Source organism: Sarcophilus harrisii, chromosome 2 (genome assembly GCF_902635505.1).
Source record: "Sarcophilus harrisii chromosome 2, mSarHar1.11, whole genome shotgun sequence".
Lineage (NCBI taxonomy): Eukaryota > Metazoa > Chordata > Mammalia > Dasyuromorphia > Dasyuridae > Sarcophilus > Sarcophilus harrisii.
Window position 1 is genome coordinate 265428600 of NC_045427.1, and position 25594 is coordinate 265454193.

The following is a 25594-nucleotide window of genomic DNA, read 5'->3' on the forward strand; positions in this document are numbered from 1 at the left end:
CTATCCATAGCACCCCTGAGTGCTTCGAGGGTAGGTGTTACACATCCCCAGTTTACAGATGGGGAGAAAGAAAATTAATGGACTTTCTTCAAGGCCAGACAAGTAGTTTGCCGTAGAATTAGGACTAAACCTCAGGTCTCTTGACATTCAGCTGGATTTTTTTTTCTGCTGCATGGCACTGCTCAGTGACTGAGTTGAGTGTGTTAAATGATTCTAAATTTAGTGGGAGACAACAGAGATATGAACCATTCTTTAGGCTACTAGCCTTCAGTATGGCCCGAGAAACTGTCCTGAAACAACGTGAAGGTGAGAAGCCCCATCCGGTGTCATGAATCAGACTATGGTTTTCCTGACATATAGTGTATTCAGTATAGTTTCTTTGACTTCATCTGCTTGGCAAGCAGAGAGCAGAGGGTGGGGGCAGTGATGGATTCATGATGAATGGTCCTAATGACCTGATAGCTACGTGTTGTCAACTCTCCCCCATTTTCCATTCTATCTCTTCCTTTCCTTTTCCTTTCTCATCTCACACCATTCTTGCCTAGTACAGAAGGTACCTGGCAGCAACGGCCTGACCCCTGGAACATTCCAGGGCAGTGTGCCCATACCCTTACAAGGACAGCACAGAGCCCCTTCATGCTTCCACAGCATCACTAGTGCAGCTGATTAGCAGCCACTTCAGAAAAGACTCTGCTTGGCCCAGGACGGGGCTTTGAGAATGCTGGGGGAAGGAACAGGGATTAAATATCTGCGTAAGAATGGAGGGCAACGAGGCATCCAAGTTACACAGCAGGTTGGCTCTCTCTTTTGCCAGAACATCCCCATGATAATGTCATTGTGTCTGCTAAGGTGAGCCCTGGATTGAGAGTTTGATTTTTACCATCTCAGAAAAAGCCTCAAGGTCATGTTCAAATCCAGCATTCTGAGACAGTGCCTGAGGTGGGAAGCCGAGGAGGGAGAGGGGCAGAAGAGGAAGAAAGAGAAAGAAGAATTGTGCTAGCTCATCCTAGCTAAGGTCTAAGGTTGCTGCAACAGGATACAACAAAAGGATGTTATCTGCCGTTACCTTGGAGGCGTTCCAGAGGATGCTGGTGGCCAGCAGCGTCCCTCACAATGTTCCGGGGCACGACCCCCACAAGCCTCCCCTGTACCCTGGGTCCCACTCTCAGGACGCGCACGCTCATGGACCGCTGACAATGGTTAGTCATCCGGAGCTGAACTGGAACTCTGGTCTGGATCTTTATCAGGCTCTTCCCCATGCTGATTCTTGGGAGACAGAAGATCACTTCAGGCTTGAAAAATCAGGCCGTGTCTAGGGAATGGAGGGGAAGCCAGCCCTGCTCCACAGCACGACCCCCACCCCCGGGCAAGGCAGAGTATGGTGAAGGGAAAGCTCCGGAGAGGCGAGTGCTCAGGAAGCTGGGCTTGAGAAGAGCTGTGTAAGAGGGGTATTGCTTCTGTGGCTTCTGAGGGGCCTCAGCGGATGAGCAGAGGACTTGCTCTGTTTTGTGGTTGACTTTTTCACAAGTGTTCTAGATAACTGTTGGCGTGAGAACTATTCGTTGCAAACTAGGAGCAGATTTTAGGCTTGTGCTTGGATTGGTTGAGACCAATAGCTCTGCCCATGTAGATGCGTTCCCTGGGCACATGCATGCCCTGCTCTGTCAGCTGGGTTACTAGACATACTCTTTGGGAAGTATTTCTGGTAACTGCAACCTAGAGTGTGATGAGTTGTGATAGGTTCCTTTTCACTTAAAATGATGTTATCACTCGCTGCAAAAGCTATTTCCCTTTTGCTACCAATTTCCCAACTCATCCAGGATCATCTTGGGGGCATCAGACATGGCCCTAGCCAAGCTGTCACTGTTTGTCCTGGGAAGGTTATGGAGCTGGGAAGGATAAGGTAAAAGGCTACAAGAGTAGCCTTAACTCCAGAGAAAGCGGAGGCCTCATCCACATGCCTGATGCTGTTTTCAGAGTCCTCGGCAACCCTGATGCATTGGAAGACGGTGTCGTCCCAGCTTGGCCAGGCTGAGGTGGCTTTGCTACTTGCAGTTGGATAAAATTCTCTTTCTGAGAACTACTAGCAAAACAGAATGTGTAAGTCTATCCTTCCTTTCTTCCTCTTCCAAAACTTGGGATAAGTTACTTCTGAACTGCTGGAAATCCTGGACAAAGCACAGAATGCAGTTTTCCAAAATCCACAAGCTCCTGGAGGGTTTTAGCTGGTTAGTTAACCTGATTTAGTTGTTCAGCCCATGGTGAGATGCATCAATGGTCTTCTTTGTGGTTGTCACACCTCCTTCCCTTTTAGAACCCCATAATAAGGGAAAAAAAGCAATTGTGTTTCTGGGGCAGAATTCCAGAAGTGAAGTTTCCCCTGAAGTGATTCTTTTTTTTCAAAGAACTCCTGGAAATTCTTTCCATAGGCTTACTTTTTGTTGTATTTATTCAGCTACTTAAAAGCCCAAATCTTTTCCTTTTTATTCACTTATATTGTCAAGGAAGCAAGTCTCTGCCCACATTTTGCCTTTCCTTTCTTCCCCTCACTCTACTTGCCAAGATCCCCAACCAGCTTCTTTTCATTGTCAGTTTTATTTTTATTTATTTTTTAGGAATATCGCTGGTTTTTTTCTTGTCAATAAGGACAACGATAGCCATTCTGTATCCCCTCAATGTGACTTCCACCTTGTTCATTTACAGTCTTTTCCCAGCATCCCAATACCAGTTGGGACAGTGTCATTGTCAGCTTTAAAGTGCATATCCTCTGTGTACCCACAAATCATTTGGGTTCCAGCAGTTCTGGGTTTCTGTTTTTAAAAATGTGGATAATACACCCATTGTGGCACTGCTAATAATAATAACTGAAATTATTAAAGTGCTTTAGACCTTGCAAGCATCTTGAAAATATCTCATCTGGGCCTGACAACAATCCTGTGAGGAAGTCCTGTGGAAAGATACTGAGGTTCCTTTATTAGAACAGCCCTTTTCATCTGAAGTTTCTGATCTAGTCTGGATGTGGAACCATTTTTTCTTCAATTACCAATTTTGAAACAATCTACATACTGAAATATGTGTGTCCCATTTATTTATTTTGAGAGACAACTGGGGTTAAGTGACTTGTCCAGGGTTACATGGCTAATAAGTATCTGAGGCTGAATTTGAACTCAGGTAGTTCTGACTCCATAGCCTTTATCATCTTTAACAAAATCCTAACTACTTTCTGGAAACTGAGTACAAATTTAAGAAAAAAACATAAGTTCTAGGAAATGGATAAGCATGGTAGCCAATTTAGAACATTATATAATATACTGAATATAATTAAAGTTATTACCCTATCTTCACCCTTAATTGGATTTAGGAAAATGATCCTTCTGTAGACTGCATGTTTGATATGTGATGAATCAAAACTGTTATCTAACTTTCACGTGAACTTTGTAACTAATGTTTTAACTTATTGTGGGATTTTTGCTCTTTCTTTAGGATAAATACTGGTCGTTTTTGATTAGTAAAAATAATGAATTCCCTGAAGTGGAATATAATTTGAATTTCTACTACATATTTTCATATGTTACACATTTTAAATTTTTTTATAATATTAATTCAAATACATGTTACTGCTAGTGGGGGGAGGGGAGGAGGAGAGAATATCCAATCAGGACTTAATTAGCTATACTAAAAATTGTGACTGAAAATGGCTTATAAGAGAGATTTACAAACTCAGGATCAATATCTGTCCCTTTGGATTTCCTCTGGTTAAGCAGATATGCTTATAATTAGAATAATCTAATGAATAAAATGATCTCTAGTAGCCTTGTGCCATAAAATGCAGAGTAAGCTATTTTTCTTCTGAGAGTAAATCCCTCTATGATGTAGCAGGTGATCTCTCTCTTTTTTGTAAATATAGTATTTTATTTTTTTCCAATTACATGTAAAGATGGTTTCTAACATTCATTTTTTATAAGATGTTGGTTCTAAATTTTTCTCCCTCCCCTCCTCTCCTTCTTCCCAAGATAGCAAGCAAACTGATATCGGATATACATGTGAAATCATGTTAAATATATTTCCACATTAGTCATATAAAAAACAAAAAGGAAAAATGTTAAAAAAACACCCCCTCTCCCCCGAAGTGAAAATAGTATGCTTTAATCTATATTCCGACTCTATAGACTTTTCTCTGACTATGCATCGTATTTTTCATCATGTATCTTTTGGAATTTTGGAATCACAGACATTGAATAATTGTATTACTGAAAAGAGGTAAGTCTATCATAGTTGTTCATCTCACAATTCTGACCTTACTGTGTACAATGTTTTCCTAGCAGGTGATCTCTTAAGAGATGCCATGGTTAAGTAACTAACTGTGTGATGAGTCTCTCGGGCCCTGGGGCTCAGGTCATAGTTATAAATTGTAGCTCCTTACAAAGTCCATCCCTGCCTGTGGTCTGGATAACAACTGCCAGAGCTCCTGTGCCTCCCCAAGGCCACTTCTCTGCCATGGAGAGGAGGGTCATGATGTCATGACAAATACTGGAAGTGTCCAGTAGTAGTCCCCTCTGGGCTCCATTCATGACTTTGCCATGTCCCTGCAGAAGCACCTTCTCCCTCCTTTCCTACCTGCTGACCCCGCTTTGAAGCATCATTTTATGGGCCTTCTTCCCTTATTAGACTGTCAGATTCCTTTGGACAGGGTCTGGCACACAATAAGTGCTTAAACAATCCTTGTTAACCTTCTGAATTGAGTGGTGGCACCCATCATACAACTTCCCCAAGAGGGGAGCTCGAGAGGTCTTTTTCTCACCAGTAGTTTGCCCTTCTCAGAGGAGACCACCATTTTTAGGAATTCCCAGAAATAGAGCACAGAGCTCTCTGTGATCATGGAGAGAGCCACGGCTGAAGCAGGGCTGGCTGGCTATTTTTGTTCTTGTTCTTTGAGACCTCCTAATAGCCTATAAAAAACCCACTGCTATTCAGGGAGAGTGTACCAAACCTCACACCTATCCTCAGCAGGCAGGAGGAGTTGGGTTAGCGGCAGAAGACAAGGAGTAACAGCCAGAGCTTCCCCCTAAATTGTGTTAATCACCAGGAGGCTACTGAGCTTTTGGCCTTAGTAATCTGAACAGCCAGTTCAATGGAGACCTATAGACACACATACATTGACATTATCTTCTAACAGGAGGCAATAATGAAAGAGCAAGAATAGAAATGACTAAAATAGGCTGGATTTCTAGGAAAAATGATGAGGAGTTCAAGTAGCAAGAAATTAGATCTCTTCAGCTCAAATGAAGCCAAGAAGCCAGAGGTTAAGGCAATTATTTGAATAATACAGACCCCCAAACCCTATCTTGGTTTCTGCTTCAATGGCCGTGTCATTAGGGTTGTGGAGATTTGGTCAAAATTGGGCAAAACAAGTGAAGTTTCTTTAGTATGAGAAATAAGTCAGGAACTCCCTGGGACCTACAGCTTTCCTTCCAATCAACAGACTAATCACTCAACCCCAGGTTTGACAGGCTTGAGTCCTGGCTTTACTAACTGGGCAGAGGGATTCACAAGAGCTTGTTGGCATCTGACTGGTACTGTTAGGTTTCACAGGAAGCTACTTCCTTGTACTACTTAGTATAGCCTCATCATTGGGGTAAGCCCACAGTGGCTCTCAATTTCCTAGACTGAATTAGGTCCCCAAGCCAAAGGTAGAAAAGCCCCATAACTTTGGGCCTGGGCTAGGAGGAACAGTTTTTTCAGAAGGAAAGGAAATGAGGCACTGCCATTTCCCCTGTTTATTTTATTTTATTTGGCTCTATATGAGGAAATTAAGTGTGGGTGTGTGTAAACTGATTTTCTCAGCCTGACACTCAAACCATTTTTTCCCAGAGCCATGGGACATCTTTGACAATTATAGTCTCATTCCACTGAAAGAAACTTGCAGCTGCTTCCAATGGCACCTGTCCCATTTTCAGAAAAGCTGGAAGCTCAAGACTCAAAAGAGAAATCCCTACAAATTGATCGGAGAGTCATAGACTTAGATCTGGAAAGTACCATCAAGATCATCAAGATCAATATTGGTCATTTTAAAGGTGAATCCAGGTACAGGTTAAGTGATCTGTCCACAATCAAACCACTGTTTTTTCCAATGTGACCGGTGAGTGCCAAAGAGAACCTCACCTTCCATGATGGAGATGTGAACAGCTCTTCGGCGGGTCCTGGGGACGCTGCTCAATCTTGGTCCATGGGTGATGGAAGGACAGCTCCGGCTGGGAACCATTCCGGCCCTGAGGTTAGGGAAAGAAGAACCTGTTAATCCCCAGACCAAAAGGCAGGAAGGGATCGTGGGTAGAAGGATTAGGAAGATCAGAAAACTGCTACAATTATTTGGCCACATACATCTCATTCTCTTTCATAACACTTCTGCTTCTCACTGGTTTCGGATTTTAGACAAATGTATGGTTAAAGCACCTTCTGCTTAATCTCTCCTATGGGTAAAGACAAAAGGGGGAATTTTGCACCAGTCAATTTCTATTGTACCAAGGATAAAATATAAACTTTGGTTTAGTATCCAACACCTTTCAGAATCTGACCTAAACCTATCTGGCCAGTTTCAGTGGATATTATTTCCCAACTCCCAACTCCTGTAGTCTAGCCTGGCCTCTTTGTATACGTCTCACAACCATTCTTCTGTTTGTTAGAAGGACACACGCACGGTTAGAACACATTTTCTCCCTATCTTCTTGAGTTCTCCTTTCTTTAAGATTGCAATTTAGGCACAATTTTCTGGTGAAGCTTTACCTAAGCCTTCAGTGAACAGATAGTCCCCCCTACCAAACTATCTTTGATGTAGTTCGTGTGTGTGTATTTCTGTTGTATACATTTTAACATGTACTTGTTGGCTCCATTAGAATGTAAACTCACTGAAAGCAGGGGATGTTTTATTTGTTGTGCTTGTATTCCCAGAGCTTGGCACATGAAGAGCATAAATTAAAACCTGAGTGATTCTGAGTTACAGAACACATAAAAACTATAACCTGGGGGAGGGAGGGGCACTTCTCTCTCAGAGCTGGACATCCCCAAACGTTGTTGCGTGGTTTATATTATATGGTCTGTCTCCATCTTTCTCAGACCAGTTATGTGCTCCCATCCTGACCCATCACCTCTGCAATTAGAGAGGGCCAGCATCCAGGATTTTCAAATGAACTGACTACAGAGATGCCTTTTTTGCTGGGTCTCGGAGAAACTAACTAGTTCTTTTTGAAGCATTCCTCTGACTTGGGCTCTGGGTTCCCTGGAAAATTTTAATTGGACCAGTTGTTTCTGAAGGCTGATAGCAAGGACTATGGGTTTCTATAAGCTCCTTGAAAATAAAATACTCTTCTTCCATCCAGGAATGCTCCGGGAACATCTAACTCAGAGCTTCCCATTCTTGGATCCTCTCAAGTCCATCCTATTCTATGACTTGAAAGAGATCGGATACAAGTTGAGACAAATCCTCTTTGGACTCAGTTTTCACTAAAGCAGAGGGTGCACAAAAGCATATGCCTTCAGTACTGGATGAATCCAGATCCTCATTTGGGGGGAATACCATGAAAAACTTTCCCTCTTCCAGAAAGACAAGAGTTTTTAGCCTTTTCAAGTGCTCCACAATTGAGCTTGAGCCTGGAATCTGCCTGGGTGGGTTGTGCATTCATCCTCCTGAACTTCTTTTACTGTTTTTTACCCAGAGGCCTGTATTTGGGTGGGTATGGGGAGGAGATCTAGAACCTTGCTGGGTTCTAAGTCATGTTACCCTTTAGGATTTAACTCTAGGAAGGTCCCTCTGCTTCTCTTACCGGTGTATTTCTGGTGGCTCCCTTTTAATCTTGGCACTAGATTCCATCACTTCCTTTGCCACTCGGCCACTGAAAACAATTTGAGAATAAAAATAGCAACAAGAATTGAAAACGTATATAAAGACTGGGTCCCAAAACCCACTCCCATCCCCCTAATCCTTGCCACCGTCAGAATTGTAGGCAAAGTGACTATCAAGCTGATGGAGTAAAAGCATCTTTTACAACAACTTAGTCACTGAGAAAGACTTGTTTGAAGGCAAATAGAAGTTCAAAATATCCTGACAGGCATCGAGAGGTCCTTCCCTTCCCATCCCTGGGAGATATGTTCAAGATCCCCACCAATGAATATTGTGCCTTCTCTCCAGTGGGCATATAGGATGCAGAAAAGCAGGGCAAAGTTTGGAAGAAAAGGTGTGATTCCAGTAAAAAACACCCACAAAAAACCCAAAATTTCACAATAATAGCTAACATTTATATAGCACTTAACATAAATGCCCATTTAATCCTCACAAGGATGAACCTAGTGAGGTAGATGCTATTATTATCCTCATTTTACAATGGAAGAAACTGAGGCACAGAGAAATATTAGTGACTTGTCTAGGATTACACAGCTAGTGAGGTAAGATTTGAGTCAAGTCTTCTTGATTTGGAAGTCCAATATTCATATGCACTATAATAAGCTGCCTCTCACAGCCCCAAATCCCCGCTAATTAGGATGTTACTCCACTGAAAGCACAGAATGTTTTATTTGTCATACTTGCATCTCCAGAATCTAGCATAGGGCCTGGCATAAAGCATAAATAAAAAATGTATGATACCAGAAGAACTGATCTTCTAAGAACTGAAAACATTCTAAGAATTGATCCCAGAAGACACAATTGTAAGCTGAAGGAGAAGGGGCACTTTTATCCGGGACCTTTAGCTTTGTTTGAGGGTAGAAAGAGTCAGGGGACCATCTGGAGACATGGGGACAGAATAATGAGAGGAAAAACTGGAATTTTCAGTAGAAGTTTCATCTCTCAGTTCAGAGGGCAAGGAACACCAAGTGACTGCTCTCCAGAGAAAGATCTGAAAAGAGGTCCATTAACTGCTACTTACTGTCACTATTTACCTGTATCGGAACCGGCTCCCTTTGAAGAATAAATTACTGCTGGATACGGTGCGAACTTGGCTTGATTTCTCCAATCTGCATCAAGAGAAAGCCCAGATTTCTGAAAACTGTCACAATTCATGCTAAGGAGGTATCACCTTTCCAAATCCACTTGAAGAAAATGCAATCTATAAATAATTGGGACAGGTACCTTCCCTAACCTGAGTATAATTTTCAGGGTGTGTGTTTATATGTGTGTGTGTAAGAACAGAAGAGATCCCAGCTCAGTTACTTCTATTGTGCCCAAGATCAAGGACTTATACAAAATCTTTCTCTCATCCTTCCTGGCACAAGAGGAAAAACTAAAATTGGCAAGGAAAAGGGGGAAAATGCATGGTAGGAAGAAAGGAGATAGAGTCTCTAGAGCTATCCATGAATATGTGTAAGCCAGAGCCCAATAATGGGGGAAATCCTTGGTTTGGATTCCAAGACTACTCTATTACCAGTGTGACTTTGGAGAAGTCTCAGTTCCTCATCGTCAAATTAAGGACTTCTTAACTTTTTGTGCATTATGGACCACTTCAGTAGTCCAATGAAGCCTATGGACCCTCTTCAGAAAAATGTTTTTAAATGCATAAAATAAAATACACAGGATTATGAAGGAGGTTAGTTTTTATAGAAATAAGGTTTAATTTTTTCCCCCATCCCAGTTTATGAACCCTTTGAGATCTGTCCATATTCTTCTATAGATCCCAGATTAAGAAACCCTGAATGAGATTATCTTGTAGGTCTCACCCAGCCTCTGTAAACTTTCCCTCCTTCTTTCCCCATACCCCTTTAACACATTCAGCAGAAACACCAAGAGAATCAGGACCTTAAACACTAGAAGCTTTGATATGATAGAATCAAGAACTGTTTGACAGAGAAGGAATCTAGTACATAACGGTTCCAAACCTGGGGCATAAGTACCCAGAGGCAGGTACAGGAAGACTTATTATGAGAGTATGGGAAATGTTTGGTTTAAAAAACAAACTAACCATCCCAGAGTAATAGTGTTAGTGACAACTAACAATTTACTGTTGTGAATCAGGATTCTTAGTCCTGTTCTCAAATAAAATCCAAAGTAAAAAAACAAAGTATAAGTTGAACATAAAATGGGGGGTTTCTCTTTAAAAAACTATATTGAGATCTAGGGGAGGGGGTGGAGGGAGGGAAGGGAAAAGGTGGAACAGAAATGAGTGCAAGAGACAATGTTGAAAAATTACCCATGCATATGTTGTCAATAAAAACCTATAATAAAAAACTGTACTGAATTATTTGATAAGAAATTAATCAAGGGTCTCACTAATTTAGGTGATTTTGCTTTGATAAAACATTAAACAACTTGCACTGAATAAAATTGTCCTTATGAAAAGCTAAATTATTTTAGTTCTGAAATACAGCTACAATTTATTTCCTTTTGTAACTCGAAAGCCAGGATAGCTAGGTGGCATAGTGGATAGAATGCTGGCATGAAATTAGGAAGACCCCATTGGTATTCTCATGGCAGAGATATTGGAATGGCTTGCCATTTCCTTCTTCAGCTCATTTTACAGATGAGGAAACTGAAGCAAATAGGGTTAACAGACTTGCTCAGAATTACAGAGCTAATAAATGTCTGAGACAGGATTTGAATCCAGACTTTCTATTCTCCATGGCCTCCATCCCTCCATCTTTATATAGATAGACAGATATAGATAGAGATATAATGCCTAAAAAGTATTCTGAGAATGGACTTGGATTTCTGGATTATAGATTAAAGATATAGACATAACAGCCTCTTGTTTAAGCATGAAAAACTAATAATGAGGGCTGATAATATATGTGTGTGTGTGTGTAAAAATATATGCATATACACATTTGCTTGAACTAAAGATAAAGGGAGAGGGAGAAACTGTCCATATATCTTCCAAACCAGATACTACAGAGTCAGATAAAAAATAAAGGAAGGAGAATATCAGTGGTGAGGAAAGACTAGTAAATTTCAGGAATCAATGTTCAAGAAAAGGGATAGTAATTAAAATTATAGTGTAATTGTAAATACACAAATATACAGAATATGGAAAATAAAATGGATTAGTGATATTGCTGCAAAGAAGGAAACTTCTTTATAGGTATTACTGAGATGGGGGCATTTGTAAATTAGAGTTTTGGAAAAAGAACTCATTAGCCAAAAGGAATAGTGGAATAGTTTTGTATATAAAAGGATATATTGAACTCTTGCAGTGAAAATCCATTAATCAGAGGGAGAGTATTGGGGAGAGCATTTGTTAGGGAAAAACACAAGGATTAGAAAAAAACTAGACGGAAAAACAGAGAGAAGGAGGAAATGGATAATGATGTTATTAAATAACCTACAAATTTGGTACAGAGACATGGCATATTATTAATGATTACTTTCAAATACCCAATCATAAGAGCTCTGCCTAATAAAAGCAGAGGAGTTGATATCTTGGCTTAACAATTTCATTCTTCACAAGGTAGAAGAAGCAATAAGGAGAACTGCTATTCTGCTATATTCAATAAGGAGACCTTATTCTGACTAATAAAGAGGAACTTGCCCTGGCACTTAAGAGACAGAACTAAGTCGGGGCAACTAGATGGCACAGTGATAGTATCAGCCCTGAAGTCAGGAGGACTTGAGTTTAAATCTGGCCTCAGACACTTAACCCTTCCTATTAATATTAATATTAAATATAATAATAATATTATTAATATATATATAATATAATTATATAATATATTTATATAATGTATAAATATATAATATATAATATAATATATATAATATATTAACAATATATTAATATAATTATATAATATATAAATATATATTATATAATATAATGCATTAATATATAATATTAATATTAAAATAATATTAATATTCCTATTAACAATAATATTAAAAGGAAGAAAAACTCAGAAAATTGGGTAAATGCTAAAAATAACAAAAAAGGGCTTTTTCCAGCTATGTTGGAAGCAAAACCTTAAAAAAAAGGAATAAGAGCATTTTTTGGGAAGAATAAAAAAACAGTAATGGGCAATGGTGAGAAAATAAAACTACTCAGTTCTTACTTTGCTTCTATTTACTCTATCACCGAGCAAAATAATCTTTGGATGAAAGATAGAACAAAAATTGCTAATAGGGAGTTGAAGCACAAGATGGAAATGAATTAAGAGATTTTGATGAGTTCATATAATCAGAGCCAGATGAAGTACTTCCTAGCGAATAAACTGGGAGAGGTAAATTTATTGGGCCATTGTTAATCTTTGAACAACTGCAATGAATGGAAAAGTGACCCTGCTTCTCGGTGAAAGGTCACAATATTTGAAAAAGTTTAATTGATAGATTCTTTAAAATATAGGCCAGCAAGTAATTTTAATTTCTGGTGAAAATATGTTATTATTTTGTTATTATTTTTTCTAACACTATGAACTAATTTCTTGGCAGTTTGGTATAGCACTGAATAAGTAGATTAATTTAGGTAAAATTGTCATTTTTATTATTTTAACTTGGCCTAGCCATTAGCACTTGATATACTTCTAGTTGTTTAGATCTAACTTTATTTGCGTGAAAAATGTTTTGTAATTGTGTTCATATATCCCTGGCTTTGTCTTGGCAGATATCATTTCATTATTTATTTATTTACTATTTAAATATTTTATATTATCTACAATTATTTTAAATGGGATTTCTCTTTCTATATCTTGCTTCTGGATTTTATGGGTAACATAGAATTGCTGATGATTTATGGGGGTTTATTTTACATCCTGTAATTTTACTAAAGTTGTTCATTATTTCTGATATAGCATCATATCATTTGCAAAGAGTGATGATTTTGTTTCCTTGTTACCTGCTCTAATCCTTCAATTTTTTTCTTCTCTTACTGTATTTCTAGTACAATTTTGAATAGTAGTGGTAATAATGGGCAACCTTGTTTCACCTTGATCTTATTGGAAATGTTTCTAGTTTATCCCCGTTACATATAATGCTTGCTGATGGGTTTAGATAAATACTATTTATCGTTTTAAGGAAAACTCCATTTATTCCTATGGTCTCTCTTCTATTTTTAATAGAAATGGGTGTTGTATTTTGTCAAATGCTTTTTCTGCATCAGTTGAGATAATCATAAAATTTTTGCCAGTTTTGTTATTGATATTGTCAATTATGCTGATTGCTTTCTTGATGTTGAACCAGCCCTGAATTCCTGATATAAATCCTACTTGGTCACAGTGGATTATTCTGGAGATAAGTTGCTGTAATCTCTTTGCTAATATTTTATTTAATTTTAAATAAATAAATAAAAAATAATAAATAAATAAATAAATAATTTTTTTGCATCAATAATCATTAGGGAAATTGGGCTATAATTTTCTTTTTCTGTTTTGACCCTTCCTGGTTTAGGCTTCAGTATCTAATTTTTGTCATTTTGTGTCATAAAAGGAGTTTGATAGGATTCCTTCTATTCAGAACTGGAAGTCAATCAGCAACTCCAGCCCCAGGGCAAACTAAAGTGGCTGTCGCCTCTTTGCCTTAAAAGCAGACCTCGACCTTTAAAAAACTGAGCAAAAAAGCAAAAAGAATTCTGACCATATACAGCTTTTATAGAGAAAGAGAAGAACAGACCTCACACCCTGAGGATCCTACAGGCAAGCCAACTCTAGATGGAGTCCCAAAATGAGTTGGTCCCTATTTTACAAGACTCTTTTGGAAAAATTCAAAAAGGATCTTAAAAGAGAATTAGAAGAAAAATGGTGAAAGAAAATGAGGTCTTTCCAAGAGAGTATGGAAAAGGAAAAACAGAAATTATCTGAAGAAAATTCCTTAAAAATAGATTTGATGAAATGGAAAAGGAAAAAGAAGATACAGTATTCCAATTTCTCTTTAAGGTTCTGGGGGAAGAAAGTCTCTGGGAAGAAGCTGACATATAGATGAGTTTGTGATCTCTAATCATGTCCTTAACTCCAGGTTACTATCCTAGAGATTTTGAAGAATTATTCCTTAAGTGAGATCTGGAATTTCCCCTTGGTTGAATTAAGTTATTTTTCTCTCAAGAGGAGATCTCATTCACTCCATACTGTTTAGTATATGTTATTCTCTGTGTACTTTCTCTGATGTCTATTTTTTCTCTAACAAATGAATTAAATGCGTTTATTTACTACGTGTGTGTTTGTTGTTTAACTGGCATTTGGTGAAAAGGGAGTAAGGTTAGCTTGGGGCCTCCTTTCCCATTAAGGAACAGCAATAAGGACATTATAATTATATAGTCCTTAATTGTTTAATTTTAATTTTTAATAATTATATAAAATAATTTAATAATTAATATTAATAATTAATAAAATTAATAATTTAATAATATAGCCTTTTGCCAATTTTAGAATAAAGGTTATTGAGTTTTTCTGAGGTTCATTTCTGAGGTTCTTGGCTCCCCTTGGTCAGTGGAGATCCTCAAAGCAGACAAGTGAAGCTTCTCTCTGGTATAAAGCAACTGGGTCACTGCCTTGGAAACCAATGGGGGATTTATACTGTACTTTTTAAGAAGCTCTGGTCCTCTGACCAAATGCATAGACAAAATTGAGCATTTACAACAAAAGAAAAAAAAATTAAAGCCCAGACAAGAAACGGCTCTACATCCTACTGCTCTGGTGGATCCAAGAATACCCAATTATTTTGCTGCCAAACATGGTGGATATAAAGTCAGAAGGACCTGGCTTCAGATTCTACTTCAGGCATTTATTAGCTGTATGACTTTGAGCAAGTCACTTTGAAGGGTCCAACTGCAGTTGTCGAATGTCATTGAACTTGTAACTTGTGAAGGTAATGAGTTCCTTTCTTTTTACCAGGGAGTTGGATCCAGCCCAGTCTATATAAGCAATACTGTGCTCTCCCTTGAGGTGAACAGAAGGAGAAAGCCTGCCTGGCAGGTGTCTCTGCTGACAGCAACATTCCCAGGAAGAACACAGTACATACATTGTCTTGTATCTTCCTGATTAAAATGCAGCTTGTTAAAACACAAGACATTCCATTCTATTTTTAAACCAGACCAAGGTTTTCTGTGAAACATAATTTACCTGCCATCTCCCCTCTCTCTAGATGGGAAACATCTTAGTGCTCTGATTTTTTTTTTTTTTAGACAACTACTTGACTTAACCACAAGAAAAACATTAGTCCTAACTTTTTTGGAGTATAGAAGGATCCCCTCCAAGGGATTTCTCATGGTGTTACCATTAGCCCTGAAACAATGTTGGGACTGCTATCAGCCAACATTGAACATATTGGTGTTAGTCCCAACAAAGTGATTTTTAAAGTATGAAGTAAACCCAAAGCCTTGATGATCCTAATGATTTGGATCATTATTGTGGCAGCCCTGATGTTTTGTGTCCTGGTTGATCTCTGGGAGAGCTAAAATGAGTCCAGGCACTCTGAGTGGTTCCTAAGGGTCAAAAAATGTCATGGTTTATTCTCTTGAGACCGACTATATCTCTGATAATCTTCTGAACTGTTCTGTTCTTGGAGGTTTTTATTTTTTGGTGAGGAGACACTAAAAGGTCAAACCAGAGCAAAGTAACCAGGGGTGACTGTGCTATAATGAATCCCAAAGGCATTAATCTTGACCTTTAAAGCAGGCTTCAAGACATGTAATACCACCCTAATGATATCAAAGACCTAGCTATAAGATGCTCTGTGATCACTCAGCCTGTATCTACCCTTGGCCTAAGGCTTTCTACCATAAAAGGCTTTTCTACCTGTAAAAGCTCAGACCCGAACTGTCACAAAATGGGTGGCTGAGATTTCCAAAGGCCATTTCCTTCTCCGTTTCTCCTGTTACCAGTCTATCTTCTTTTCTTTTGGAAATACCTTTTGTAACTCTGGCTCCAATAAAGCACAACCAACCCAAGATGACTCACTTGTAGAAGGCTTGGTTTTCTATTCCGCATTTCCAGAGATGTTTGCAGGCTTCTGGTGTTGGAGCAAAATATGTAAGAACAATTTTCTTTTCCTACAAAAAATTCCATATAGAAACAACTGAGTGCGGAGGGAAACAAACAGGCTATGTGGACCAGGACACTCAGGGGCAAGGTCAAAGTCCAGCTGAATCTAAAGAATCAGTATCATCAGAGTGTCTTAAAGGCTAGAAACCAACCCAGTTTTCAGTCTTTGGTCAACGGATAGCCAACATGAATTGCTTGTATAGAGGTAGAAGATTTTGTGTTGTGGGCTACGGATAAGAAGTTTAAAAAATTCCCCTGTTGTACAGAAGGCTCTGCACTAAGGATCTTCTGCAGCAAACTTCGGGGTGTCATCAGCCCAATGGATGAGGGTGCACAGCATTCACATCTCTACCACCAGCCCCAGAATCCCCACTTTGGTGCCGGGATATAGCTTTACCAGGTAAGGACCACTAAGCTTGTCCAGGCCAGGCCAATCTCAGCCACCCCAGCTCCCAAACCCTTCCTGAAAAGAAAGAAGTCACTCACCTCTTTCTGACTTACATATAAATAGAAAGTCTTTCCTTCAAATTTCAGCTTAGTCACCTCATTCCTAAAAGAATAAAGAGAGCCCCTGTCACCAGTCCGACAGGTGAATCTTGCGGAGACAGAGCCTGCCTATACTGGAGAAGCATCCAGGCACAGACACAATTTTAGCCAAATTCAGAACTGAAACAAGACAGCAGCGCAGTGTGTCTAAAGGAACAATTACTGGAACAGTTTCAATCCACAGTTTTCTATTCAACCAAAGTGTCAGGGGGAGGGAGGGCTAGAGAAGGATTTCAGGCTCAACACAGTGGCTGTAAAAGGGAGCATCTCTGGATGGACAGTGATTCTTGGTGGAGTGTCCAGGGGTCATTGCAGGACTTGGTTCATAACACAGGTGCATTATCTGGATGAGGATATCAAATGTCAGATGCCACAGTTAGCTGATGAGGCCCAAGTTCCAAATACAGAAAATAATGATAAAACAGGGCCATCAAGCCCTGAGGGAGCTGCTTCTGTCAGGTGACTGTGCCACTGGATGGAAAATGCAGTTTAATGCAGACACATGTAGAACAATCAATCCAGGTGGGAAGGGGGCAACAAACGAGAGAGAGAGAGAGAGAGAGAGAGAGAGAGAGAGAGAGAGAGAGAGAGAACAGATTACATGGAACAGTCATGCAGAGTACTGACCGGGAAAGGGATTTAGGGGTTATTGTAGAAAAATCCTTGGAGCCATCAGCCCAGTGTATGGCTGCAGTGAAAAAGGCAAACAGGATACTGGGGTACATCACCAGTGGGATGCAATACACATCAAAAGAAGTGATACGATTACATTAAATGGTCCAGACCTCATATTCAAATACTGTTTTCAGTTTGGTTTACTTTTTTTTTTTTTTTTTTAACATTTTTTATTATTTTTAATTTTTTAATCAATTAATTGTTCTTTAGTTTGGCTTACTTTAGAAAAGGGGAAAAAGAGTGCCATAGCCTCCTAAAAGTACATGCCAGGAAATGTAATAAAAACTGAACTGAAGAATCCAGCTGTTTTCATTCCCTTCTACACCAGATGTGTCCTGTGTTTTCCTATTATAGCTGTCTTCCTGAACCAGCTTGCCTATTCTTTGCTTTCTGGGGCCTTATTATCGAATGACTCAGATCCTCTAAGGACCAATTCTACAGAAAAGACTTAATTCATTGACTTCTTGCTCTCTGTACTTTGTAGAAGAATTTCTATTGATTCTTTCTGGATATTTCTGACACCCAAGGAACCAGAGTGTGGATGAAGAAAGAAATGGGGATAATACACCTGTTTTGCAGATGGAAAAATTTGGAGAGGGGACATGGAGAGGGCTTTTATTGCTCATTATTGTCCAGTCACAGACTGCACCAGGATTATAATTCAGAGCATCTGCTTGTCAGCTGTGATGTGACTCTCTGAGTCTGCTCATTTTTTTTCTTGCTCTCAAACAGATACAAAGATTGGTGGTAAATGGTTAACGTATAGAGAAACACACTGGTCACTAAAGAAGATAAAGAGATCCCTGTCTTCAAAATGAGGCTACTCTCATTGGTTAGTGACAAAGTGACATCTACTAACTTGGTGAGGAAGACCGAAGATGCTGGGATTATCCTCCCTGGAGGAAATAAGGATGGAGAGTGGACAGTCTGAGGGATTCCAAATTCAGGAGATGACTGCCTGGGGAACGCAGTGAGCAGTGAACAGCACTGCTTTTGGGAATCTTGTGGATCATTTAGGGAAAGGAAGTCTCTTCTTAAAGAGTCTGGTCGTCTTTGAGACCCAGGACTCTAGGAAGGCAGTGTGTTACAATGGATGGATTGAGCAGTGGTCTTGGAATCAGGAGAATCTGGGTTCAGATTCCACCTAGATTCAGATTCCAATGCTAGGTGTATAAGAGCTTGGGAAAGTCACTTAAAGGCTCTTAGTCTCAGTCTCCTCAGCTGTAAAATAGGGATAATAATAACACTACCTCACAGTATTGTTGTGAGGATTGAATGCAATAATATTTGTAAAGCACCTCACAAACCTTAACATGCTACATGTTATTAGACATGATAGTCTTATTATATCAACTAATCTGCAAAGCTGGAACTTTTTTTCCCCAACAAAACTAGATAATCCAAGAATATTCAAGCAGGGAGCTGTCACCTCCATCAGCAAAGCTGCAGTCTTGACTATGATCAAAAGATAGATCATGAGGTATGTCCCAAAAGATCCTCATACCCACAGGTCATAGGGGAGGGACTCATTCTCTACCTTGAATAAGCCCTCCTTTTGGTTGAATGGAAATTCTGACCCTATGCCATGGTCACTCAAAAGAATAGGCAGGCAATCCAGAGACAAACTAAGAAACAGTTTTGGGGACACAGGTCCCGGGCAGCCTCTGAATGTGAACATCCCACCCTGGGGGATGGATGATTTCCCAGGTATTCAGAATTGCTCATCAGATCTTTGTGAACAAGCATGAGAAAATGGAAAGAATGTACACTTTCCACTGGAGGGCAGTGCTGAGGGGACTGAGCAGTCTGACCTTTATAATAATGCAAGAGAATACCTGAGAGCTTCAAATTTCCCACAAGCTGTTTACGAGCTTTTGCAAAGGATGGGAAATTGGGGAGTGGGCTGCTTGGACGTGGCCCTGCTGGCTCACTTATAATACCTGCCAGCTCACTTTCTGCTGAGAAGCAGGAAGAGAAGCAGAGATGTGGCTGGTGAGCTCATCAGCAGAGAACCATGCCCTGATAAGGTGGAAAGAAGGCTGCTGCTTGGTGCTGCCCAGAGAAGCCCGTGTGCCATCACAAAGCTGGGGCCCTGCCACTGTCATAAGACATGGTCTGACCCATGTTGGCCCCCAGGAGCCAGACGTAGGAAGGAAGAACTAAAGAGAATGGTCGGCCCTTGAGGCTGGAGAACTGGGAGAGGGAAGGTTCACTGGGAGCACAACTGAGGCAGCAGCAATTTGCGTGTGTGTGGATGATCATCCTGAGGGAATGAACAGAGAGGTTCCTAGGGACCAAGTCCAAGAGACCAATTTGCCACAGAGCTAAAACTGGGGCTGGACACCCTGTCTTTAGGAAATCAAAGCTATGGATCTGGGGCTTGGTCTGAAGTGGAGTTTTTGGCTGGGGCAATGAGGAAGCTTCTGCCTGTACAAAAAGCCACTGATCACATTTAGGCCAGATCCTGTCCCCTGGTTAGGGGTTTGAGGGAGGGAATCGGGGTATACCTGCTGAGATATACCAGGATGGCACATTAATGCTGGCTCTATCTCCAAAGAGGGAGACAATTCCCAAGGGTCACAGTTTTCTCTATGGTTTTGTTGCTATAAAGGACATCATTCTCTTGCTTTGACTGTTCTCTGCTTCTTTTCCCATTGGTAACCTAGACAAACTGTCTCATCTGAAAGGGGTCCCATATTCAGACTTTCAGGTACATTCCCTTTTGTTTCTAGTGGCCCGAGAGGAGGAAATCAGACTTTAGCAGACCATGGCCTAAAATTGTTACAGCTACAAAAACAACTCTGGAGAATGACCCATGTCATCTCTGGTCCTCCATAGGTAAAGGAGACAGATGCTAGGGCCCCCTCCCCTGCTGCTGAGATTTGCAGGACCTTTTGGGAATGATTGATAGGTACTCACCATTTAATGAAGTGAACTCTCTTGTTGCCTTGCAGAACCACAAACCCAAAGGGAGTGAAGGCCAGAAATGCAGCATTCCCTGATACATCCTGAAACAAAACCAGACCTTTGGTTATTGTGGTGACGTGTTTTTGGTGAATGGCTATAACATCCCCTCGGAGATGAAGCAGGGCAGACAGAGGCAGCTATCTGGATCCAGGGAAAGAACTGCTAATTAGAAGTACATATAGAATAATTTTACATATACATGCATATACCTTTTTGTGTCTAGTAATAGCCAATGGGGAAAGGGGAGGAAAAAAAGAATAATAAAATTTGCACAATAACTTTGTTGAGTATATAGAGGGAATAGCAAGGTTGACCTGGTAGATTTGCAGTTTCATGTGCAATCATCTTTTTAATTGTACTGTGTTATGGAAATGCTTGGTTTGTTCCATGAATTGAAAATAAATTAAAAAAAGAAATGGAGGGGTTGACAATGAAGGTCCTGATAGGTCTGGACTCTCAGTAAAGCTCAGCAACAGACGTAAGAATAACTGGCCAACTGAGATGTGAATACAGAAGATGCTCAAGGAGGAGATGGTGAGAATAGTGGTGCATTCATACCAGAGGGATACCAGGTATGGGGCTGGGAGATCTTTTTTTGTGGTCCTGAGGCAATGGCAGTCTTGAAGGTTATGCTTTTTGGTAAGTTCTTGTGAAATGTCATGGTGAGGTTACTGGGGGTCTGGTGAAAGAGGTGGGATCAGAAATTCATTCTAGTAACTTGGGGGAAGGATTTATGTGAGTTTGCATAGCGTCATGGTTAGAGGGTTTAGATGTGGAATAACTCCTGACATTTACTCCCTGTGTGACAACAGAAAAGTGAGGAGTTCCCAAAGAAGAATTATTTGGGGTTCTAAGCCAGAACCTCTCATAAATCCTGTGAATGATCAGGTATAACATTCTATATGGAATTAAATAATAATAGCTAACATTCATAGAGTGCTTAAGGATTTGCAAAGTTCTTTATATATATCATATTTGAGTTGAGTTACTGTGATGTAAGCAATTCATACTTTATAGATAAAGAAACTGAGTCTAGAGCAGCCTCAAAAATATTACCTGTAAAATGGAGATAATATTTATAGTAGCTTCCTCATAGGGATTATAGTGAAACTCACATGAGATAATGTACATAAAGTGCTTCATAAACTTTAAAGCGTTATATGTAATTTGTTCAATAATTTATTTATTTATAAATTTATTTAAAAGCATTTATTAATTTCTTATTCTGTGCAATGTAGTGTTACATGGGCCAGTGGTCAGAAAACCTCCAAATGGAGACAGGGATCACGGAACTAACAAGCAAGTCCACACATTTTACCTCTGGTGAATGAAACTTGTAACATAATGAAAAGAACACTAAGCAGATATGAGAGTTCAAATCCTGTCTCAGATATTTACTAATCAAGGCACCTCACCTCTTTTTGCCTCAGTTTCTTTCTCTTTCTTTTTCTTCCTTCCTTCCTTTTAGTTGAGGCAATTGGAGGTAAGTGACTTGCCCAGGGTCACACAGCTAGGAAGTGTTAAGTGTCTGAGACGTCAGATTTGAACTCAAGTCCTCCTGACTTCAGGGCTGGTGCTCTATCCACTGAGCCACCTAGCTGCTCCAGCCTAAGTTTCTTTATAAAATATGTATAGCTTACATCACAGGGTTACTGTGAGAATCAACTCAAATGTGATATTATAAAGAACTTTGCAAATCCTTAAGCACTCTACAAATGTTAGCTATTATTATTTAATTCCACATAGAATGTTACACCTGATCATTCACAGGAGTTATGAGGGGTTCTGGCTGGAAACCAAAATAATTCTTCTTTGGGAACTCCTCATAGGTTCTTTCTCTCATAGAGTTTTACTTTGAAACTCTGCCAACGAGGCAAGACCACAAGTGTGACTGTGTGGGCCTGTTGGATGAACCAAATATGTTTTTTTTCAGGCAATTGAAAACAAGTGTTATTATCATTAAGCCTCTTGTCATGATTGAATACACACTCTGAGGTCACTGTGACCCAGTCACCTGGTGACCAGCAAAATGATATTCAGCCCATGATACAGCAAAGAGCTGAGTTTGTGATTACTTTGTGATGGAATAAATCTAAAAGCTTCTTGTTGCCTAAAATAACCTGAATAAAGACCGAGGAAACCATAGACCCGGATGTTTCTTACAATGACTGTCACTGTTTGATTGCTGTTATTAATAACTTGTTTCTGTTGAAGAAGCATTTAGCTTAAACAGATAAACCTGGAAGACTTGAGGAGAGAGTTTGGTCTAATGGATAGTGCTGGACTTGGACATCAGAAAGATCATACCTCAGTCACTTCTCAGATGTGTGATCCTGAGCAAATCCCTTAACAGCTCTCGGCCTCAGATTACTCAGTCAAATGAAGACTCACGGATCTCTAAGATTCCTTCCAGCTCTAAATATTTGATCCCATGACATGAGATTATGGGTCAGGGCAGGGAAGCCTCTGGGGGAGATGTGGAAATTAGGGAGCAAAGGCTTGCTGGGGACAGTTTGGTCAATTCTTTGGGACAAGTGGGTGCTTAAGAAGTGCTTCCTGGAAGAAATCAGATTCTGTAAAGGTCTGATTTGGAGAAATAAGCTTTTAGTGGGGGCCCAGTGGGTAAAGGCTGCATTTACTGTAGATGGGAATGCAGAAGAGGAACTACAAGGAACACTGAATGTGATGGGCAGAATTTGAACCCAGGCCCTCTCATCCTAGAACCAGATTCTACTGAATCACAGCTAGGACAAAGGTGTATGGTTTGTCTTTCCATCTATTGACTATCCTTGAGAGGTTGAGGGATCAATAGTTACCAGCAACTGGATGAGTCAGTTTGCAGCCCCCCCTCCTCCCAAAGTAAATGTCTTTGGGAAAAAACTGCTATTTTTCCCTGGGCTGAGAGATTTTAATTTTGCTTGTTGTTAGAACAGAGAAATGGGTTAAAGCAAACAAGTTAAGTAACATGTCCAAGGTCACACATCTAGTATGTCTGAAGTCAAATTTGAATTCTGCCTTTGAAGTCCAGGCTTAGCACAATAAACACTGAGCAATCCTGCTGCCTCATATACATGTACATGTGTGTATGTATCCATATATATACATACACACGTATCGTTAGATAGCACATCCACTATATAGAATATATTTTATATTCTATTCTATATAGTGGATGTGCTATATAGTGGATATATATACTAATATAATCTCTTAACTGTAGTTCCCCCCACATCTCAGGGACACTCAGCAAACAGAAGCACATTCATTGAGAAAAACCTGTTAGAGATAGTATAGGAGCTCATTTCCCTGATCAAAGAGTCTGCCTCTCAAGCAGTGGATTCAAACTCAGATTAGTTTGAAATTCATCTCTGAGAGACAAACCACACTCCTCTGATCAACCTTAAGCCATTCACACACAGAGTGACACATCACACAACTACATTCATGCCTTGAATCCAACAGAACTGAAGAGAAAGGAGTGAGATCTGGACTATAAATAGGCAGCTCACAACAGGATGGAACGTAGTTTTATCTCTAGCATGAAGAGCTCAGCACTGAAAGGCTTCTAGTTTCAGGCTTTGCACCCAGGAGGAGACATTCCCCAGGTTGTTTTGGTGCTCTCTCAAGAACTAAATGCTCTTGTCTTAGCTGTTGCTGGCTTGACCTGGTCGGGGTGGGGGGGAGGGTAGTACCACGGAGAGAGTGGGGACACACCTTCAGTGGCCATCTCCAGAAGTGCCCAGATCTCATTCCCGCAGAAATGGAACATGAGGAAAAAGTCACATGTGCTGGCCCTGACAGATCCAGCAGGCCCCTCTTGGGTACCCAAGTGGCTCTCCTGTTCCATGAGGGGTTGTAGCCCCTACTCTTCCTTAACTTCTCTGGCCCAGATAAGGAGAACATGGACAGAAAATGTCAGTGTGATCAGGACGGGCAACTGTTTCTTAATCAGCTTGAGAGAAGAGAGCTCAGCCAAAATGTTGTTCTGTTCTCATTTAATTATCAAAACGATTCCTCTTCTTCTGCCTTCCCCAGGGCTGCATGCCCCAGATTCCCTGGGCCCAGTAATTGCCTCTCTGTTAATAGAAATCATCTGTATTTATTACACAGAGTGCTAGGGCTTGTTCCAGCTCTCCCTGCAGCAAAATAAAAGTGAGTATGAGAAGGCACATTGTTAGAGTGACTCTATTGAGTGATGAGACCAAAGATGCTTGTTACAACTCATCTCTAATGCTCACTAGTCCAAAGGTAGGAAACCATAAATCTGGGGGTGTGGTGTGAAGAGCACAGTGGAGGGGGCCATCTGAGACATGAGCAGGGATCCAGAAATACTAATTTATGGGCACCTAGAATCCCTATTGGCTAAGCAAGGGGGAATAGTGACAACAGCTGTGTTCAGAGGTTAGAAAGCTATGGGCTACATAGCCTAGCCCATAGATTAACACTCTCCTGTAGGTATGTGCCAGTGTAGCCACACATCATTTTTGCCAGCTGATGGGCATCTCCAAGACCAGATGGTAAGATGCCAGAGACATGGCAGGGAGCTCAGATTACCTTAATGGGAATTATACTTGCACCAGCACCAATAACTTATAAGTCAGGTAGCCAAAAAATGCACATTATTAATTAATGAATGAAAGAATTAAAATGTTTACAAAAGCATTTATTAATTTAAAAGTATTTATCAATTTATTATGAATTAATGAATGAAAAAGTATTTCATTGTGCCTATCATAGGATAGAAACTGAGGAAGGAAGTACGACCTTTCTCTTTTAATTGAGTTCAGTGGTTTGTCCGTGAAAAACATGTGAATGGGTTTATTCCTCATTTTCCAAAATTAACCAAATAAAAAAAGAATCTTCCTCATTCCTACCTTTTTCTGAAGTAGAAGGTGCTATGTGAAGTTCTGAGGTGATCTAGGCCCCTTCCATGGACCAAAGTGATCCTTTAAGACAATGGTGTTAAATTCAATAGAAATGGAATAGAAATAACATATTGACACAGAAAACCTCAATCTTCTCTATGTTTTACTGTATTTTTATGTATTTTGTTAAACATTTCCCCAATCTTAATCCAGTCTCAGTCAGACTCTTCTGGATGGATCATGAGTTTGACACCTCTGCTCTAAGAGGGGCTCTAAAAGTCTCTAAGAGAGACTAGTTAAACTGCGGAGGGCACTACTGTGGAGAAAGAGATGGGGAAAACCTGGGTTCAAGCCCTGTCTCTGACACATGATAGTGATCTTGGGCAAGTAAATTAATCTCTGTGTGCCCAGGCAACTTTTTAAGACCGTAGACCTCAGAACTGCTTTAATAGAGGAGCCTTCTGCAATAGACGTTCCCCCACAGGGATGGAATCATAGGTCCTACCACTTATAATCTCAGGTGTTATTTACCAACCCCACCTTGCCCTATTTCTTTCACCCCTCCCTAGACTCAGGGCAGTCCCAGAATCCAGAGC

At 40.1% G+C, this 25594-nt stretch overlaps 1 protein-coding gene and 1 long non-coding RNA gene across 3 annotated transcripts in view; one reads left to right on the forward strand and one right to left on the reverse strand.

The window, feature by feature from the left end:
* FRMD5 (FERM domain containing 5) overlaps positions 1–25594 on the reverse strand; it is a 365304-nt gene that overhangs the window by 7108 nt on the left and 332602 nt on the right. For both annotated transcript variants that reach the window (XM_023500960.2, XM_003756063.4), the window contains exons 8-13: positions 20086–20174; positions 16432–16495; positions 15862–15953; positions 8932–9006; positions 7821–7889; positions 6163–6269 (exon numbers count right to left, since the gene is read on the reverse strand). In XM_023500960.2, the coding sequence (XP_023356728.2) occupies positions 6163–6269; positions 7821–7889; positions 8932–9006; positions 15862–15953; positions 16432–16495; positions 20086–20174 (496 nt within the window). The remainder of the gene's footprint in view (positions 1–6162; positions 6270–7820; positions 7890–8931; positions 9007–15861; positions 15954–16431; positions 16496–20085; positions 20175–25594) is intronic.
* LOC116421558 lies at positions 663–20308 on the forward strand. Its single transcript, XR_004231961.1, has 2 exons — positions 663–2100; positions 20121–20308. It is a non-coding gene; the product is annotated as an uncharacterized LOC116421558 (long non-coding RNA).